This window comes from Protomyctophum parallelum, assembly GCF_964188405.1.
Source record: "Protomyctophum parallelum genome assembly, chromosome: 15".
Classification (NCBI taxonomy): domain Eukaryota; kingdom Metazoa; phylum Chordata; class Actinopteri; order Myctophiformes; family Myctophidae; genus Protomyctophum; species Protomyctophum parallelum.
The window spans coordinates 26,076,774-26,098,085 of record NC_139710.1 but is presented as its reverse complement, the minus strand read 5'-3'; the positions used below and the strand labels follow the sequence as shown (position 1 = coordinate 26,098,085).

The 21,312-nt window shown below is 47.4% G+C and overlaps 1 protein-coding gene across 1 annotated transcript in view; it reads left to right on the top strand.

The window, feature by feature from the left end:
• Positions 1-21,312, top strand: part of adgrv1 (adhesion G protein-coupled receptor V1) — a gene marked incomplete at its 5' end in the record, with an annotated part of 354,615 nt that overhangs the window by 278,638 nt on the left and 54,665 nt on the right. Inside the window, 1 exon segment of the mRNA XM_083783399.1 lies at positions 18,825-19,003. Within this exon segment, the coding sequence (XP_083639525.1) occupies positions 18,825-19,003 (179 nt within the window).

The window sequence follows — 21,312 nt, the reverse complement described above, 5'->3', positions numbered from 1 at the left end:
TCTCGCCGTCTCTTCCATGGAGGCGGAGCCTCGGCCTCCTGTCACCTCGCCACCGCTCGTAAATCATCTCCTGTAGAAACCTCCTATCTCCGTATTCTAACTTTGTATGTGTTTTTTTTTTTTCACGCACATTTAACGCCCCCTGCTTGAACATATACTGTACGACAGCGGCGTCACACACAAGCATATTCACCCCTTTTGGTGTTGGCAGATTGCAGATCTGCTATTTTTTTTAAATCGAAGATCGACTGACATGGAAACATGGCTTTTTCAGAAAACTGTCAGGATGTAGAAGACTTTTTTTTAATCTGATCTCGGGTCAGAATGGGTTAAAAGTATGGCAGATCCACACTGGGCTTGTATACGAGATCTGCTACTTTTGACAGAGACGATTTGCTGTAGACCGACTTGCTGAGGCAGCCGTGCGTGCGTGCGTGCGTGCGTGCGTGCGTGCGTGCGTGCGTGCGTGCGTGCGTGCGTGCGTGCGTGCGTGCGTGCGTGCGTGCGTGCGTGCGCTTTATCACTATACTTATGAGGGCCGCACAAGTATAGTTGGATGTGAGAAATTATTCGTCACGAGGAACAATTTCCTGGGAAACCATTTTCCAGGGAAATGGCCATCTTCAACCGCTTATCCGGAGTCGGGGTAGTTGGGGCAACAGATTCAGCAGAGACGCCAGAGTCCATGAGAGCAAGATTTATTTTTATTTCTCACATCCTATTGTGAATTTGAATTGTATAGTCTCACAAACACACACACACACACACACAATCTTGAAAAAGAAAAGATTACAGTATGAGGTTTCCACCCGATATAGAGACGATGATGCAAAAAAAGAGAAATGTACAGTGACAAAACCAAAATGAGCGTGGACCAAAATGACTGAATTGTCGTGCCAATTGTCTAATTGTGCTAATTGTCTACAGATGTGTTTCCTGGTGTCTGCGTTCCGTGGCAGCGTGTTCTCGGACGACAGCTGTGCTGCGTTGGCTCTCCTGTCTCACTACTTCCACCTCAGCCAGTTCTCCTGGATGCTCATACAGGTAAGAAGAGCTTTTAAGCCATTCTGACCTGAGATCAGATTCAAAACATGTCTTCTACGTCCTGACAGTTTTCCATTCTGACCTGAGATCAGATTCTAAAAATGTCTTCTACGTCAGTCGCTCTTCGATTTTTCAAAAATAGCAGAGCTACAAGCTCATAGCGCGCCACTCGGTGGTGCACTATGAGCTTGTAGATCTGCTATTTTTCAATAGCTAAAGCACGACATGATGCTAACACCAAAATGGGTTAAGCCATTTAGGCCTGACATCATTTTTCTTTTTTAATGTATTTTTTTCTGAAAAACCTCATGTTTCTACATCAGTGGTTCTCATACATTTCATGTCAAGGACCCCGAAAATTATATATGTACTAATTCGCCGACCCCCATCTGAAAATATGTTGTTCCAGGGACCCTCCAGAAGCAAAGATTTTAGTTAAAAACTGAAACACTGAAAGAGTATATATTCAAAGATTTAAGGCACATTTTCACGATAAAAAATAAATAAATAGCAGACCTACAAGCTCGTAGCGCGCAACTCGGTGGCGCGCTATGAGCTTGTAGATCTGCTATTTTTCAATAGCTAAAGCATAAGATAATGCTAACACCAAAAGGCGTTCCCGCCCAGAATGAGTTAAGCCATTTCAACCCCAGGGCCCCAGGGTTTTCTTTTTTTAAACCTTTCTAAATCCTAAAGCTTTGCCCAATGATGTCATACTAGGCCAGCCAAGTCTGTGGACTTATAAGGTAGATGATTCGTGCCAGCCTTTATGCGCATGCATCCTGTAATACCTTATAGTGTGGGTGTACCAGGCAGCTGTCGAATCACAAATGCTGCTGTTCCTTTTTTTATTGTTGTTTTTATTATTCTGAAATCTATATATATATTTTTTCTAATTTTGCTGCATGAGTGAGAAACCATGGCTTCCATTGCACCACGCATGTGTGTGTGTGTGTGTGTGTGTGTGTGTGTGTGTGTGTGTGTCTCTCTCTCTCTCTCTCTCTCTCTTCCCCCCCCCCCCCCCCCTCTCTGTCCGGCCTGCCCTGCTGTCTGTACGCCTGGACAATGAGTTCCATTCACTGAGGCGTCTCTCTCTTTCTCTGTCTCACACACAATGGACCTCACAGACGAGTGGTAACACAAGAGAGTCCGAAACCCACTCCAACTCTCTGTCCAAGGCAGTGATATACTGAACCATCTTTTATTCACAAAGACCCATAGTTCCATTCAAACACCCATAGTTCCATTCAAACACCCATAGTTCCATTCAAACACCCATAGTTCCATTCAAACACCCATAGTTCCATTCAAAACACCCATAGTTCCATTCAAACACCCATAGTTCCATTCAAACACCCATAGTTCCATTCAAACACCCATAGTTCCATTCAAACACCCATAGTTCCATTCAAACACCCATAGTTCCATTCAAACACCCATAGTTCCATTCTAACACCCATAGTTCCATTCAAACACCCATAGTTCCATTGAAAGACCCATAGTTCCATTCAAAGACACATTTTATTATTAGTTATGGGCTGTGAATAAAGCTTGACCAAGGACGTAATATTACATCCGTGGTAGTCAAGAGACTTGATGTGACGTAATATGACGTGATTGTCAGTCAATGTGTTTGAATGAGCTGAATGGGGCGGGGATTTCTGGTGCCGACTCTAGTTCTTTCATAATTAGTGTGGTTGTGACACGGCAAATATTGTAATAGCCAACATATTAAACTAACTAACTGAGTTTAAAGTGGTCTCTCTAAACTCATATTGTTATATGTTATAGGTTCCCATCCCGGCCACAGCCCAGCAGCATCCACTGTCCACCCAGAATGCAATTTATATAGGAAAGATATCGTTAGTTTTGGCCCAATTGGCCCAATTTTCTTCTTTTTGACCATCAATGGGTGGCATCACTAAGAACATAAATTGTTCTCCTACTGTACATGCTGTACATCAAACGAGGCATCTCTTTGATTGATTGATTGAAATCTTTATTAACAGTTTGTAGAATTTACAGTACATTTTAAGCACAAACTCAATACAAAGACTGTCAACTGTGAGTGGACGACCCAATTAAGCATTACACTTGTTTACAACAGGGTCCACATTGTTCAATTCATCAAAACATTTAAAGACATACAAACATTTAGAGACATACAAATAGACATTTCTCTGTAGGTAAAGAACAGAACAGGAATTCATCATATGGGAAGCAAAAAAGGGAAAAGATACAATATACAGTGAGGGAAAATGGGGTGGGGGGGTGGGGGGGATTCAGATTTTACAGAGGCCAGTTTCGAATTGCAGCCATCCGTAGGTGCCCTTTGAGAGCGGTTTTGAAGGAGTCAAGGGATTCACATGTCTTAATGACTGTTGGTAGGGCGTTCCACATTTTGGTGGCATAGGAGCGAAAAGAATTTAGTCCCTTGTTTGTGCCGAATCTGGGTTGTACATGGTTTGTTGCACTCCCTCTGGTGTTGTGGGTGTGGACTTCGTTTACATTAAGGAAGTATTTAGACAGGTACATGGGTATCTTGGTGGTGTATCGAATCTTGTGGACCAGACCCATTGCAAGATGCTGTACTCTGTCGTCGACCCTAAGCCATCCCAGCCTGTCAAAGTGGGCAGGGGTGAGGTGGGTTCGGGGGGTGAGGCCAAGTAGGAGCCTGACCAGTTTGTTTTGAGAGGTCTGGAGCCTTGTTTTAAGGGCCTTTGAGGTGCTGTGGTACCAAGAGGTGGATGCATAGTCAAAGAAACCTTGTACGAGGGCTCCTGTTAAGGTCTTCAAGGTGTTTTTGCTGACCAGTGAGGAGATCCTGTAAAGGAATCTTGTTCTTTGATTGACTTTTTTGATTACGTTGGTGGCCATTTTATCACCGGAAAGATTGGCCTCCAGGATGGAACCTAGGTAGGTAATTTCATCTTTTCGTGTGATAATATTGTCACCCACTCTAACCAAGAAGCCATCTGCCTTGCTGAGTTTACTATTTGATCCGAAGAGGATGGATTCAGTTTTTCCCAGGTGTAAGGATAGTTTGTTATCAGCGAGCCAGGTGCAGATTCTACCGAGTTCAGAGCTGAGGGTCTTTTCAACCTGCAGTTTGTTCCTGTCCGAGACCAGCAGTGCTGAGTCATCTGCGAACAGGAACAAGTTGCAGTCACAAGCTGAAGTCATGTCGTTAACATAAATTAGGAACAGTAAAGGCCCTAGTATGCTTCCTTGTGGGACGCCACAGCTCACTGGGAGGGGAGGGGACAGTGTTCCGTTCACCTCCACCATCTGTTCTCTCCCCTCCAGGTAGGATTGCATCCAGCTCACTGATGTGCTATCAAAACCAATAGCTTTAAGCTTGTTAACCAGTATGGAGTGGTTCACTGTGTCAAAAGCCTTTTGGAGGTCCAGCATGACCATGCCGCAGTATTTTCCAGCATCCACCTCGTGTTTGATGTGGTCGCTCAAATAGAGGAGGCATGTGTCAGTGGAGTGGGATGTTCTGAAACCAGATTGGAACTCGTACAGCAATTTATTAGTGGCAAGATACTTTTCAACCTGTTCATAGACTATTTTTTCCATCACTTTCGAGATGGAGCTTAGAATAGAAATAGGGCGGTAGTTGCCGGGTTCTAATTTACTCCCTTTTTTGTACAAGGGGGTTACTTTGGCCAGTTTAAAATCTTGGGGGACCTGTCCCTGTTTGATGGAGAGGTTAACTATGTGGGTGATGACTGGAGCTATGGAAAAGGCTGAGTCTCTGAGAAATTTGGAGGGAATATTGTCATGGCCAGTGGCCTTGTGGGGTTGGAGGGCACTCAGTTTTTTAAGTACCTCCTCGGTTGTTACCATTGCCATTTTAAAATCATCTTTACAAACACCAAGGTTTTTGTAGAAGGCTGTGATGTGCTCTACACCAAAACGCCCAGAGTGGGAGGGCAGTTTGCTAACCAGCTTTGTTGCAATGTTTGTAAAGAAGATGTTCAAGTGGTTGGCTACATCGAGTTTGTCAGTGATGAGGGTGTTATTCGATTTGATGTTTATGTTAGTAAACCTGGTTTTTAGTTTCCGACCACAGCCTAGTTGGTTGTTTAGTAACTTCCATAGCTCCCGAGGATTGTTTTTGATTTCCTCGGCTTTATCATTGATAAAGTTACATTTGGCTGATTTGGTCATGGCAATTACACCGTTTCTTAGCTTGTTACACTGGGCTTTTAGGTTGCACAGTTTGGTTTGGAGATCACTGTCGAAGCGCTTGCACTTGGCTAGTTTGGACTTGCATTTAAGAAGTTCAGAGCATTTGTTGTCTCTGGCTTTCATTGCAGTCAGTATGTCCGAATTCATCCATGGCTCCGAGCGGGTTTTGACCCTGACGGTTCTCAAAGGAGCCATGATGTTTAGTACTGATGTAAATTTGGTTTTAAAGCCAAGCCATGCTTCTTCGACTAGTGAGCTCCTGAGCACATCGGACCAATCCAGACTCTCCAGTTCAAGGTTAAAGGCCTCACTAGAGTAGGTTTTGAGGTCCCTAGATATGACTGTTTTGTGACAGTCAAACTTTAGTTTTTGTATTTTGCGGGTACAGAAAATCATAAAATGATCACTGAGCCCACATACAATAACCCCTTTCTTTGAGATTCTGGATTTGTCCGAGGTCAGAATGAGATCAATGACAGTTTGAGAAGAATCACACACTCTTGTGGGTTGGGTAATTAGCTGACTGATACTATGCAGATCACAAAACCGACTAAATGACTTGAACACAGGAGCTTCCTTATGACGCATATCCGTATTGTAGTCGCCAATCAGGATCTTCTCTACACATTCCTCCCCAGCTAAGCACCCCTCAAGTATATCATAGAACTCATTCTGATCAGGGGGTCTATAGACGGTGCCCACTAATACCGATTTAGCATTTTTGAAAATTAATTCAACCCACACAGTTTCAATTTCATCATGCTGCAAGTCAGTACGAGTAATGTATTCAGTATCTTGGTGAATATACATGCACACGCCACCACCATGCCTGTTTCTGTCATTTCTAATGACTGAGTAATTTTCTATTTCAATCTCTGGGTCTTTAGTAGACTCATCAAGTTTAGTTTCAGAGAAACACAGTATGTTTGCCTTACCGTTCTGGAACAGATGTCTGATCTCAGCTAGTTTGGGATTCAAGCTATTCACATTCACATTCTTAACGAAGGTCAGCTGTATGTAAGTCATGGTCTTCACACACTCCTTCCAGTATTTTCTCCATGACTTGGCATATAAGCAGAGATCTTTGTTTCTTATGTAAGGCGTCAGTATTGTATGCATTAAGATGTGTGTGTGTGTGTGTGTGTGTGTGTGTGTGTGTGTGTGTGTGTGTGTGTGTGTGTGTGTGTGTGTGTGTGTGTGTGTGTGTGTGTGTGTGTGTGTGTGCGTGTGCGTGCGAGAAATAGAGAGTCAGGTTTTCATTAGAGGGAGGGGGGGGGGGAGGGGGGGGGTTGAAGGTGCCAGAGGGGTCTTTGACCCGGGCCTGGTAGCCCTCGTTAACATACATTAACTAGTTAAGCTCTACAGTATGTTATCCTTTCTGTGACTAGAGTCACGTGCACACTTTCTGTGACTAGAGTCACGTGCACACTTTCTGTGACTAGAGTCACGTGCACACTTTCTGTGACTAGAGTCACGCGCACACTTTCTGTGACTAGAGTCACGTGCACACTTTCTGTGACTAGAGTCACGTGCACACTTTCTGTGACTAGAGTCACGCGCACACTTTCTGTGACTAGAGTCACGTGCACACTTTCTGTGACTGTGACTAGAGTCACGTGCACACTTTCTGTGACTAGAGTCACGTGCACACTTTCTGTGACTAGAGTCACGTGCACACTTTCTGTGACTGTGACTAGAGTCACGTGCACACTTTCTGTGACTAGAGTCACGTGCACACTTTCTGTGACTGTGACTAGAGTCACGTGCACACTTTCTGTGACTAGAGTCACGTGCACACTTTCTGTGACTAGAGTCACGTGCACACTTTCTGTGACTAGAGTCACGTGCACACTTTCTGTGACTAGAGTCACGCGCACACTTTCTGTGACTAGAGTCACGTGCACACTTTCTGTGACTAGAGTCACGCGCACACTTTCTGTGACTAGAGTCACGTGCACACTTTCTGTGACTAGTCACGTGCACACTTTCTGTGACTAGAGTCACGTGCACACTTTCTGTGACTAGAGTCACGCGCACACTTTCTGTGACTAGAGTCACGTGCACACTTTCTGTGACTAGAGTCACGTGCACACTTTCTGTGACTAGAGTCACGTGCACACTTTCTGTGACTAGAGTCACGCGCACACTTTCTGTGACTAGAGTCACGTGCACACTTTCTGTGACTAGAGTCACGCGCACACTTTCTGTGACTAGAGTCACGTGCACACTTTCTGTGACTAGAGTCACGTGCACACTTTCTGTGACTAGAGTCACGCGCACACTTTCTGTGACTAGAGTCACGTGCACACTTTCTGTGACTAGAGTCACGTGCACACTTTCTGTGACTAGAGTCACGTGCACACTTTCTGTGACTAGAGTCACGTGCACACTTTCTGTGACTAGAGTCACGTGCACACTTTCTGTGACTAGAGTCACGTGCACACTTTCTGTGACTAGAGTCACGTGCACACTTTCTGTGACTAGAGTCACGCGCACACTTTCTGTGACTAGAGTCACGTGCACACTTTCTGTGACTAGAGTCACGCGCACACTTTCTGTGACTAGAGTCACGTGCACACTTTCTGTGACTAGAGTCACGCGCACACTTTCTGTGACTAGAGTCACGTGCACACTTTCTGTGACTAGAGTCACGCGCACACTTTCTGTGACTAGAGTCACGTGCACACTTTCTGTGACTAGAGTCACGCGCACACTTTCTGTGACTAGAGTCACGTGCACACTTTCTGTGACTAGAGTCACGTGCACACTTTCTGTGACTAGAGTCACGTGCACACTTTCTGTGACTAGAGTCACGTGCACACTTTCCACCCGCAGGAAAACATGCTCAACACAGCCAGGGCCCACAGGGGAGGAATCGAGAAGAAAGTGTAGATAAATATGACCGCACTTGTGATGGTTTCCTCCTTCCTGAAATATGATTCACATCAACTAACACAACACAGATTGCTCCATTCATTGCCCTGAACAGCCTGCGTGCGTGCGTGCGTGCTCGCTTGTATTACTATTCTTGTGAGGGACAACGGTATAAAGCCTATATTAGAATTTGAGAAATTGACGTTGTGAGCACCATTTTCCTGGTCCTCCTCGCAAGGTAAACGGCTATATTAACGTTTGAGAAGATTTTTTTTTAGAGTTAGGTTTATACTATCAAATGAGTAAGTAAGTATTGCAAACCCTTTTTTATTGTGTGTGTGTGTGTGTGCGCGCGTGCGGGTCTGCGTGTGAGAGACTCAGTGAGTCAGACTATACAGTTGTTTGTTAACTAAAAGCTTGTGCCCTGCAGTCAACCTGAGAGTTGTAACAAACACCTACATGACCTCAACACTTTCTTCTCCTCTTTCTTTCCTTTGTGTCTTATCATACGTTTTGGTATATCCCCTCTATGACCATATTATTCTTTGTAATGGGTTAACAAGTCACAATTCTTTGAGCTTATCTATAGTACCAACGACCAACATTAACCGTTTTTCTTAATCTGTAACGAAATAGATATTCTTGTGTTGTTCATATACAGTACGTGTACGTATACGTTCCCAACCATGTGAACGGGATTGGGCAGGAACTGCTTCAGGGAATGTCATGACAATTGGACTCGAGAATGAACTGATTAGAAATAAGGCAGGTCAGAAGTCAAGGTCACTGTGAGGAGGAGGATTTCACCCCCCCCCCCCCCCCCCCCCAAAAAAAGACAGAATTTCTATCGATTACACACCCCATGAAGCCTTGAATTCATGGAGATTTCTTTATTTTTGTCTTTGTCTGCATTCAGAAACCAAATGAGATTCAAAACTTTGCGCGGTGTGTGTGTAATTGACAGAGAAAAACAAATGGGGGTGAACTACTGTACTCCCTTTTTGCATTCCTGCAAAGTCTTCATTCACATAATATTCCAGATGATACTATAAGAGTCTGAGACATGCAGGACCTAAAGGGTCAGCTGGGCTGGCGGAGCCGTCATACATGCACAAAGTGATGTTTCAGAGAAATTCCAGGCCAGTTTTAATCCCCTGGGGAGGGGGGGGGGGAGTGTATTATAGATGACTTGTGACCTGCTGATGGATGCAGGAATGCAGTGAACTTATGGAGCAGGAGTTCACGTGCGTCAGCGCGTACGCGGAGGAGAGGAGAACACGGTGTCGATGGGGGAATACCCCCCCCAAGCTGATCCCTGCCCGCCCCTCATGCACAGCTGATGTGCTCTCCTCCTATCCTCATGTGTCCTCATAATGTCCAAAACTGTTACTTTGCAGTATTCAAAATTCCAAAACGGAAGACCTCCAATGAGGTCAAAACCGGCCGACCCCCGTTTAAAAAACCCAAACAAACAAGTGAATGAAATCCTCGTCAACCATTGCTGTGTATATACTCTCAACAAAGTTGAATGTCTTTTCATAATAACCCAAATCTACAAAGTAACGATAGTAACTAAAGGTTTCAATCGATTGTCACAGAGTAAGAAATGTACAATGTTTACACATCTACTCCACATGTAGTGGAGTAGATGTGTAAACGACGTATACAAAAATGGAAATGCTCAAGTGAAAAACACATATCAAAAATAAACTAAAAACTGCACTTATAAATATGTGGTCTCTGTCGGGTGGAAACTTCATGTGTCAAAACTCACTTTTCAGGTTAGCTTGTAGATCTGCTACTTTTGTGTGACGCTGTAAACACAACGTTGGAATATAAGCCATTTAGAGGTGGATGTACTTACATACAGGATGTGCTTCACTTTCCACCACCGTCGGTAACCATTAACCATTAGTGGGTGTTTTACAGGATAATATAATTGTTGTTCAGCGTAGTGGACATAATGACTCCTGGCACTACAATATAAAGCCCTTTAAGTCACAAAGGAGACAGGGACGTGCTCTCTACGGTACAGTAGTGTTAACCCTGTGGAATTCAGTGTTTAATGTCCCGGCGGGTTTCTGGGCTAACGTTGCCTGACTTGCCTCTTAGATGTCTTAAAGGATAAAAGCGTTGAGGCCTAAAGGGGACACGGATTAAAGTTCTCAGACGACATCACTACTGATTTCAGTCGCGTTTGAGTGCGTGACCCGGCATGAATCTAGGCTAGCAAAGTGGTCGAATTTGGAGGATTTGGCACAGAGATTAAACTTGACGTAGACACACATGGTAATGTTTCTACTACCATTACTGGTGGTGAAACAGCACAAACACTGTGATTCATGCTGGAAGGAATTTTGGGTGGAAAAACAGCCCAGACAAAAACAGACTTAATAGAATGTTTTAAGTGCATTAATAAGCTGTTATTAAGGCCATGCTCTTTCTTTCCTCACGTCTGCTTTCTCTATTATATTTTTGTTTCCTTTACGTTCCTCATTGTTGTAGCGTCGGCTAGTAGCATATCTATCTACTCCACCATGTGTTTTGCTGAATCGTTCAACACTGCATATCTAAATATTCTTCGCCAACAAGCCGGAAATAGCAGATCTGTAAACCTCACAACATGTCAGCCAATTAGAGGGTATAAAGTGAATGGCAAATCGAGCAACAAAGTGAATGTAATGTTTAAAGCAATCAAGATAGGACTTTTCGGTTTGGATGTATATGGGCTGTCAAGGTCAGAAAGTAGGTTTTTTGACACTCAGTAGCCGGCGTTCCCACATAACCTCCGGGTATGATGATGATGTCACGCATACCCTCTATTTTAGCTGCTTTGCAGCCTATTATGACTTGATGCTCACAGTAGAGATATTAAGGTTCATGTGTTTAATCGCTCACTCACTCACTAAATCACTCACTCACTCACTCACTAAATCACTCACTCACTAAATCACTCACTCACTAAATCACTCACTCACTAAATCACTCACTCACTAAATCACTCACTCACTAAATCACTCACTCACTAAATCACTCACTCACTAAATCACTCACTCACTCACTCACTAAATCACTCACTCACTAAATCACTCACTCACTAAATCACTCACTCACTAAATCACTCACTCACTCACTCACTAAATCACTCACTCACTAAATCACTCACTCACTAAATCACTCACTCACTAAATCACTCACTCACTCACTAAATCACTCACTCACTAAATCACTCACTCACTCACTCACTAAATCACTCACTCACTAAATCACTCACTCACTCACTCACTCACTAAATCACTCACTCACTAAATCACTCACTCACTCACTAAATCACTCACTCACTAAATCACTCACTCACTCACTCACTCACTCACTCACTCACACTCGCCCGCCTGCTAGCTCACATTGTTCCGCTGGCCAGTCAGCACTCATAGTTGCTGAACATGATGATGATGATGATCTCTGGACACACACACACACACACACACACACACACCCGCGCGAACACTGTGATATCAGGTACTGTAGCTGCTTTCAGCTAAGTGCCAAATCCAGATGGGCGCCAGCATATCTCTCAGGTCAGGTCCTATATTGAAAGGTTGGCTCTGTCACTTTTGAGCGCGTGTGCGTGCAACGTGCATACTGAGCGTGTGTGTGCGCACGCGTGCCTGAAAGAATGCCATCGCATAGAAAAATGACCATAATTGAATTAGCACAACGAGAAGCAGCCGTGTGCTGACTAAATGGCTGCACACCGCACAGTGTTGCATAACACAATGACCTTGCTGCATCGCCACCCTGCTCCACTATACACTACACACTGTGGTAGACATGCACGCAGTTTATCGTGGAGTAAAAGTATAATATTTGCCTCTGAGATGTATACAGTAGGGGAGTAAAAGTACTGACATACTTGGAAATACCTCAAAATGTTACTTAACCCATTTTGACCTGAGATCAGATTCTAAAAATGTCTTCTATATCCTGACAGTTTTCTGAAAAAGCTATGTTTCTATGTCAGTCGTTCTTAGATTTTTTGTCCCAGGCACCCTGGCTGGTATAGTCCAGTCTGGCCAGCCAGTTTGACTCCCGATCCAGACGGCCTTTACTGCATGTACTGTCTATCGCTCTATAAAAAAAAAATATATATATATATATATTTATATATATATATATATATAGCCTATATATAAATAAATAAGGTGAAATAAGCCACTGTGGTGACCCACATCTAGAGGCTGTGAGAGACTGTGAGAGACATTCACCCGAGGGGTAATGGTGCCTTTAAGAGCACGGGGGAAACATGGAGGACTCAGTGCTTCCGGTTCCGGGTTACGATTGTTGTTGTTATTATTCTCACTACAGAGAGTCTGTATTGTATAATTGTATTTATGTGGAGTCTACAGTAAACTTCTCACGCAACTTGGGTTTCCTGTCTCGCTGTTTCCCTCTCCACATTGGTGACCGCGACTGTGAATTCGAACAACGAACGGACAACAACAATGGATAACAACCCCGCCGCCGCACCGAACGGTGCTAACGACGCTAACGTGCATGCAAATATATATGCGGCTACGGTCAAGCTGCCCGACTTTTGGCAACAAAACCCGCGGCCGTGGTTTCAGCACATCGAGGCTCAATTCCAGCTAAGAGGAATAACACAGGATGTCACGAAATATTTCCATGTAGTGGCAGCGTTGGATGCTTCGACCACCGCGCGCGCAATGATGCTGTTGGAGGATCCACCGGCTGACGGCAAGTACGGGGCTTTAAAGACATTCCTGTTGAAACTTTATGAGCTGTCGGAGCTGGAGAAGGCGGACCGTCTGCTGTCTCTCAACGGCCTCGGGGACGGGAAACCGTCGGAGTTGATGGAAAGAATGCTGGCTGTGCTGGGGTCAGCTGATCCATCGTTTTTGTTTACACACGTTTTCCTGCGGCAGCTTCCAGTGCCTGTGCGCACAGCACTAGCCAGTTCCCCCCTCTCCTCCACAAAGGATTATCGTGGCCTGGCTGCAGAGGCGGACAGGGTGTTCCTCGCCAACCGACAGCAGTTTGTCCATGCCCTGTTGCCCCACCAGAGCTACGGGACCCCGCCCCCACCCCTGGAGGACTACACAGACACTGCAGCGGCTGTGACGGCCCGCCGTCAATCCGACGACGGGCTCTGTTATTACCACGCCAGGTTTGGAGCCAAAGCCAAGCAGTGTCGCAAGCCATGCAGTTTCAAGACACAGGGAAACGCCAGAGCCGGCGCTCATTAGCAGCTATGAGCACCGGCCGTGACTCCAAGCTGTTGTTCATCTCCGACTCTTCATCGGGCCGGCGGCTGCTGGTAGACTCCGGCGCGCAACGCAGCATCCTGCCAGCACAAGCCGTGGACACCGTGGCCGGTGGACACGGCCCCCAGATGGACGCGGCTAATGGCACACCCATACGCACCTACGGCACCAGGTACGTGGAGGTGTGTTTTGGCGGGCGGCGTTTCGGCTGGGACTTCGTCATGGCCGCTGTGTCCACGCCACTCCTGGGAGCGGATTTCCTCTGTGCTTTCAGCCTACTGGTGGATGTTAAGAACTGTCGCCTGATTGATGCTGTTTCTTTCGCTTCGTACCCCTGCACGCTGGGGGGGGGCGGAGCGCTCTGCCTGTCTAACACGCTCGCCACTGGAGATCCATATCAACGACTGCTCGCCAGTTTTCCTGTCCTCACCACGCCCACGTTCTCATCCGCGGTGGCTAAGCATGGCGTGGAGCACCATATGACCACCGTGGGCCCCCCAGTCTACGCCCGGGCCCGGCGCCTTGACTCGGCCAAGCTCGCCATCGCCAGAGAGGAGTTCTCAACTATGGAGCGCCTCGGCATAGTGCGCCGCTCGGACAGTCCGTGGGCTTCTCCCCTGCATATGGTCACGAAGGCGGGCGGTGGTTGGCGCCCGTGTGGCGATTTCCGTCGCCTGAATGACGCCACGACCCCTGACCGGTACCCCGTCCCGCACATTCAGGACTTCAATGCTCACCTGGCGGGGGCTGTTGTTTTCTCCAAGGTGGACCTGGTGCGCGGATATCACCAGGTGCCAGTGCATCCACAGGATGTACCGAAGACGGCGGTCATCACCCCCTTTGGCCTTTTTGAATTCCTGCGAATGCCCTTTGGCCTTAGGGGGGCGGCGCAGACGTTTCAACGTCTGATGGACTCTGTGCTCCGAGACATGCCGTTTTTGTTTGTCTTTCTGGATGACATTCTCATAGCCAGCACTTCCGTCGACGAACACATGACCCACCTCCGCCAGTTGTTTGAGCGGCTCAGCGAGCACGGCCTAATCATCAACCCGGCCAAGTGCCAGTTCGGGCAGTCATCCATCACATTCCTTGGACACTACGTCACGCCACGAGGAGCTTCCCCGCTGCCCGCCAGGGTGGAGGCCGTCGCCCGGTTTCCTCGTCCCCGCACAGTGCAGTCGCTACAGGAGTTTCTAGGGATGGTGAACTTCTACAACCGGTTCCTGCCCCATGCTGCCCGCCTTATGCGTCCCTTGTATGAGGCCCTGAGGGGCAAAGCGGTCAAGGACGACTTGGACTGGTCCCCGGAGATGAGTACAGCCTTCGAGGCTGCCAAGACCGCACTGGCCAACGCAGCTCTGCTCGCGCACCCGTCTCCTTCTGCCCCGATCGCACTTACAACGGACGCCTCTGACTATGCGGTGGGGGCAGTGTGCGAACAGTGGGTGGGCGGGGCCTGGCAGCCACTGGCTTTCTTCAGCAAGCAGCTCCGGGACGCGGAACGCAAATACAGCACCTTCGACAGGGAACTGCTGGGTCTGTTCCTCGCCACCCGGCACTTCAGGTTCCTGTTGGAGGGGCGCCGGTTCACCGCCTTCGTGGACCACAAGCCGCTGACCTTCTCCATGGCGAAGACGGCGGAGCCGTGGTCTGGCCGTCAGCAGCGTCACCTCTCGGCGATCTCCGAGTTCACCACGGATATCCGGCATGTAGCAGGCAAGCATAACTTGGTCGCTGACTGCCTCTCTCGGGCAGTGGCGGCATCCGTCCACCTGGGATTGGACTATGCCGCAATGGCGGCGGATCAGGCCGCAGACAAAGAACTGCTGGACTACCGGTCGGCTCCTACCGCGCTGCGGCTGGAGGACGTGGTGTTCGACGCAGCCGACACCACTCTCCTCTGCGACGTTTCCACCGGTCAACCACGCCCCATGGTGCCGGCTGCCTGGCGGCGCCGTGTTTTCGACACCATTCACGGACTTTCCCACCCGGGTGGGAAGGCCTCTACCAAGCTGGTGGGGGCCAAGTTTGTTTGGCCTGGACTCCGGAGGGACGTCAAGGCCTGGGCAGGCTCGTGTGTGGCGTGTCAGCGTGCCAAGGTCCACCGGCATACCAAGGCCCCCTTGGCACCGTTTAAAGTGCCAGAGAGGCGTTTCGACCACGTGAATGTGGACCTTGTGGGCCCCCTGCCCGCCTCCCGGGGATTTACTCACCTCTTCACCATGGTGGACAGGACCACCAGGTGGCCGGAGGCGGTTCCTCTGTCCTCCACGACAGCGGCGGAGGTGGCCAGGGCTTTCATCGGGTGCTGGGTGGCCCGCTTCGGCACGCCAGGGGACATCACCAGTGACCGGGGTCCCCAGTTCACATCGGAGCTCTGGACTGCAGTGGCGGAGCACCTGGGGGTGAAGATTCACCGCACTACAGCTTACAACCCGAAGAGCAACGGACTGTGCGAGCGGTTCCATCGGGACATGAAGGCCTCTCTTCGGGCCAGCCTGACGGACAGCAGCTGGGCCGATCGCCTCCCCTGGGTCATGCTGGGTCTTCGCTCCGCCCCCAAGGAGGACCTCCAGGCCTCATCCGCCGAGCTGGTCTACGGCCAGCCGCTGCGGGTCCCGGGGGAGTTTCTTCCAGAGGCCACAGCCCCCTGGTCGGCGGCCGCTCATCGGGGCTGTGTCCAAGGGCGTGGCCGACGCCCTTATTCCAATCCCGACGTCTCACCACTGCCTCCCCCAGTCCTATGTCCCTAGGGACCTACCAGTGGCCAAATACGTATTTATTAGGCACGACGCACATCGGACTCCGCTGCAGCCCCCCTACGACGGGCCCTACCGGGTTCTGGAGCATGGTGCGAAGAACTTTGTGGTGGACATGGGAGGCAGGCCGGAGCTGGTTTCTATAGACCGTCTTAAACCTGCCCACTTGGAGGCTGATGTACCGGTTCGGGTGGCCGTGCCGCCGCGTCGTGGGCGTCCCCCAAAACCGGTCCCGCCCCCTCCTCCTGAACTTGATCCCCTTCCTGCGAAGCGCAGCCGTTTTGGACGGTTAATCCGTCCCCCACCGCGTTGACAGTTCTCTTTGGGAATGCGATTGTTTTTGGGTGTTTATGCTGTTCCGTGCACCTTTATGTGGGTGAATTCTGGGGGGGCCTGTGTGGTGACCCACATCTAGAGGCTGTGAGAGACTGTGAGAGACATTCACCCGAGGGGTAATGGTGCCTTTAAGAGCACGGGGGAAACATGGAGGACTCAGTGCTTCCGGTTCCGGGTTACGATTGTTGTTGTTATTATTCTCACTACAGAGAGTCTGTATTGTATAATTGTATTTATGTGGAGTCTACAGTAAACTTCTCACGCAACTTGGGTTTCCTGTCTCGCTGTTTCCCTCTCCACACCACAAACAATAAATAAATAAATTTAAATAAAAAGTATTGGAGTAGACCTGGCCTGCTGCGTCTGTGTGCATCATCCATTTGATCAATGGACATGAAAGGATAAGATATTCATGTCTCTGTCGGGTGTCCAAAACCGTCTGCTTCTCGTGATTTGTTTAATCCATTACGAGTTGAGGCCTGAGGCCTACAAAAGTAACAGTTCTGCAAGCTCAAGCCGTGGCACAAAGCGACGCGCTTTGAGCTTGTAGATCTGCTACTTTCAGCTATTTATTTTTATTTGAATCCTGCAAAGTAACAGTTTTGGACATTATGAGGTTTCCACCTGACAAAGACGATAGGTGAATTGCTAAGATTTGTCCTTGAAGCAAACATGCCGTTTCTCTACACGTTTAGAGTAGTCCCTTTCTCCTGGGCTGAGAGTAATACTAATGTCTTCTTAAAGGACGACGTCACCCATTTTCAACCTATCTTTATCTTCATATAATTGGTCCTCATTAATGCTCATTGGTCTGTGTCTCATAGGAGGGCTGATTTTTGTCTCCACCAGGCCAAAGGCATGGGGAGAGAGTATGTTTTGCCCTCCGTCCGTCCGTCCGTCCGTCCGTGTGTGTGTGTGTGTGTGTGTTTCTCCATAGTCATGTGCTCAAGACGCATCCGTCCGATATTTCATATTCCATCCTAATTGGCTAACATTGGCTTTCAAATGTTGCAGGATTGGCCCGTTTTGAACAAAAAGCATCCAATCATGAACGCAGCGTGCAATTTGACGCGACATCTTCCACGCACTTTCCTACTATAGGCTGAGGAATATAGCCCACCCATTTCACATTGACCTGTTATAGCGCCACCAACAGGTGGAACAAATGGCACCCTTTTCACATTGGCCTGTTACAGCGCCACCAGGAGGCCACAACCTGACCATGGTGTATTTGAGAACCACCACAGCACTTTTTTCCAGAGACTCCAAAAGTACAGATTGACTGTTTTAACGGTAAAGGTTGGACGCATTTTGAAAACCCTTCTTGGGGAGACATACGATATATAGCACACGTTTCTCCAGAGAACACACTGTAGGTATAGTCGCGGGTACAGGCGCGCCATGAGGAACAGAACACGTGTGTGTGTGTGTGTGTGTGTGTGTGTGTGTGTGTGTGTGTGTGTGTGTGTGTGTGTGTGTGTGTGTGTGTGTGTGTGTGTGTGTGTGTGTGTGTGTGTGTGTGTGTGTGTGTGTGTGTGTGTGTGTGTGTGTGTGTGTGTGTGTGTGTGTGTGTGTGTGTGAGAATGGATGTCCTGGCCTGTTGTTGTGTTGTGTTTGAGCCATCTGATATGGACACAGAGCGGATACTGTACAGCGTTGCTTCTGCCCGTGTGTGCAGTATGCATCCAACAGGTGTGGAGGCTTCTTATGTAACGACAAACAGCAGCACTAATGGCCGTATCAGATGGATGAGCAGAATATGAAAGCCTTCTGGATTACTGAGTAAACACGGCTATTGAAGGTGTGATGTAACCTGTGTGTGTGTGTGTGTGTGTGTGTGTGTGTGTGTGTGTGTGTGTGCGCGCGCATGTGTGTGTGTGCATGGTATACAATTCTTATCCGATGACAAACTTCCTCTCCTTCCAGTTATTTTTTACTGCCCCTTTGTATCGTGAACTATATGTCAAAGAACACCAGATTTTCGACACTTGCGTGGGACAAACGGACAAAGAAAACATATATATATATATATATCTGTGATTTTTGTTTTGGGCTATTATGAATATTTTTTGTGTGGATTGTTCAGGAAGTCAACCCATTTTGGGGGCGGGAACCCCTTTTGGTGTTTTAAACATAATGTTATACTTTAGCTATTGAAAAACAGCAGATCTACAAGCTCATGGCGCGCCACGAGCTTGTAGGTCTGCTGTTTTTTGAAAAAAATCGTTAAAAATGTGGCGCAAATCTTTGAATATATATTCTGTCAAGGTGAATGTTTTTTAACTCGCGTCCAAATGGGTCATTTAACGTGATTGTGTTCATTTCCTGTCAGGCCATCAACTTCTGGCAGGTGCTGGTGATGAACGACGAGCACACGGAGCGCCGCTACCTGCTCTACTTCCTGCTGGGCTGGGGACTCCCCGCGCTGGTCATCGTCGTGCTGGTCATCGTGCTGCTGGGCGGCTTCTCCTGGGACATCCACACCGTGTACGGACTGGTGCGCGGAGACGTGTGAGTGGAACGCACACGCGCACGCACACATGCGCGTGGACACACACAGCCGTATACTCTCTGTCGCTGTCGGGCAGAAAACTCTTATCTCCATGTTGTAACTGCAACTTTGTGTGTGTGTGTGCTTTTTCGTAGATGAATGCCCTACTTAATATTATGGCGTTGTACACAAAAGCGGCGAATGTAGGAGATCGTACGAGCTTGAAGCGCTGCACAGGTTTCAAACTTGTAGATCTGCTATTATGCCGTTTTCCACCCGACAGACGCTATGGCTGATATGGCTGTCCTGAATAACCAACCTATTTTTTTGCACATTTTCTAAGCAAATATCCAAATACCGTAAATTACATCAAGTGGCAGGAATACAGGAATGATAATCTATACTATAATAGAGCGAATGTCTGAGTGTGTGTATGTGTGTGTGAGTGAGTGAGTGTGTGTCCGACCGCATTATCTCCTCATTATCTCCTCATTGCCTGCACCAATCGCTCCCACTTTTCACACAGGCATTGACCATATGAATATGGAGGGCGTAACGGAGCCCTTTTTTCGATTTGACACATTAATGATTATTAATTAATTTATTAGTGAATTAAAAACGCATGCAGTACCCCCCGCAGCCACAGGGCGGCAAAACTCCTCTCCCCAGAAATCACGTGTCACCAGTGAATTGCATTTTGGGACGGTCACTGATTAATACTGGGACACAGTTTTCCGCGTAACTTGAGTTGTTTCGCCTGCTGTCAATTTTGCTCGCGAGTTTTCCGCCTAACTTCAGTTGTTTCGCCCGCTGTCAATTTTGCTCGCAATAGACAGCGGGCGAGCGATCGGGATATTTCCAACCCCCTTACGCATCGACACAATTACTACATACAACAAACAACATGCCACGAAGAACAGCCTCAAGGACCCTAGCGCATTCTTCCACGCACCTATACCCTTTTTCACACCGCCCCCAGCCAACACGGAGGTTGTGTGTGTGTGTGTGTGCAGACTACTTTCGCTGTGAGCATGTGTGTGTGTAAACTACTTAAGCTGTGAGTGCGCACGTTCGTATGTGTGCGCGTGCGTCATCGCGTGGCCGTTTTCACTTTTCAGTTAGCTATAAACACAACACGAGATACAACTGTCTTAATAAGCATAAGTCACACACACACACAGCGTGAAGTGGCTACAGCGCACGCTCTGGTGAAAACAGCTAATCTACAAGCTCACAACATCACAGGTTGCAAAAGCCATGAGTTCTCTCAAGCCAAAGCTCACAATTGAGACCGTTTTGGAAGCAAATCCACCTGCAAATTGGATCTGTGCGACTGTCCATATATAGCTGCATGTCAAACTGGGGGTCCTTGATACTTTTCAAATGGGGCTCTGTGGGCTAATAAGTGTAAATGCTGCGGTCCTTGCTCTTGCCATGAAAACGTTTCCCTACCATGCATTTGGAAGAATACTTTAATGTTATACTGCTGTTTTTATTCATAAAAACACACACACACACACACACAAATATATTATACAAGTTGAAATATATCAGAACGGGTAAGGACTAGTACCCATAAATCATCATTTTACACATTGTGCTAATTGTTGCAAACAGAGCACTGTAGTGTGTGTATGGGGGGGGTTCTTTCACACTGTTTGCAGATCGGGAGTTATTGGGTATAACAACAACTTTTCCATAGAGATATTTCATTTCATTCACCCATGCCAACGTGCCTCGATGAAAACGTTGTCACTGTTAAACCGTTTTTGGCACATGGTATAATATGGAGGCACTCTTCCTTCTTTCATTTAGCCAAAGGGGACAACAGTATAGGCCCCAGACAGTCTCTCCCACACAACGCGAGCCAAAAGAAAATACAAAAAAAACACAAGCCGCCCTGGGCATATCAACATGGGAGTATAATTAAAGCACATACACCGCAACACATGACGCGGAGATGTGTGCAGCGATCGAAATAAATGAACAAAATAAAACTGGAAAGGTGCCACACACACACACACACACACACACACACATATCTCCACCATTGCCTACTTATTATCAACGTTTCTGTCTGCCTGAGGCATGCGTGACGATGACGAAAATGTTTTTGGCAAGTTGTGTTGTTGCATGAAAAGACACATGGCACTAATGCATTGCAACCAGACTAGACTGTATATTGTCATGAACTGGCTCACATCATGACAAAAAGGGAGACGACACACAGGATTAAACTTAACATTATTTTATTTATAACTAAAAAAAGGTGCAAAATGTATGAGGTGTGAGTGGTCAGTGACATCAGTAGTGTAAAGTGTGTATGGCT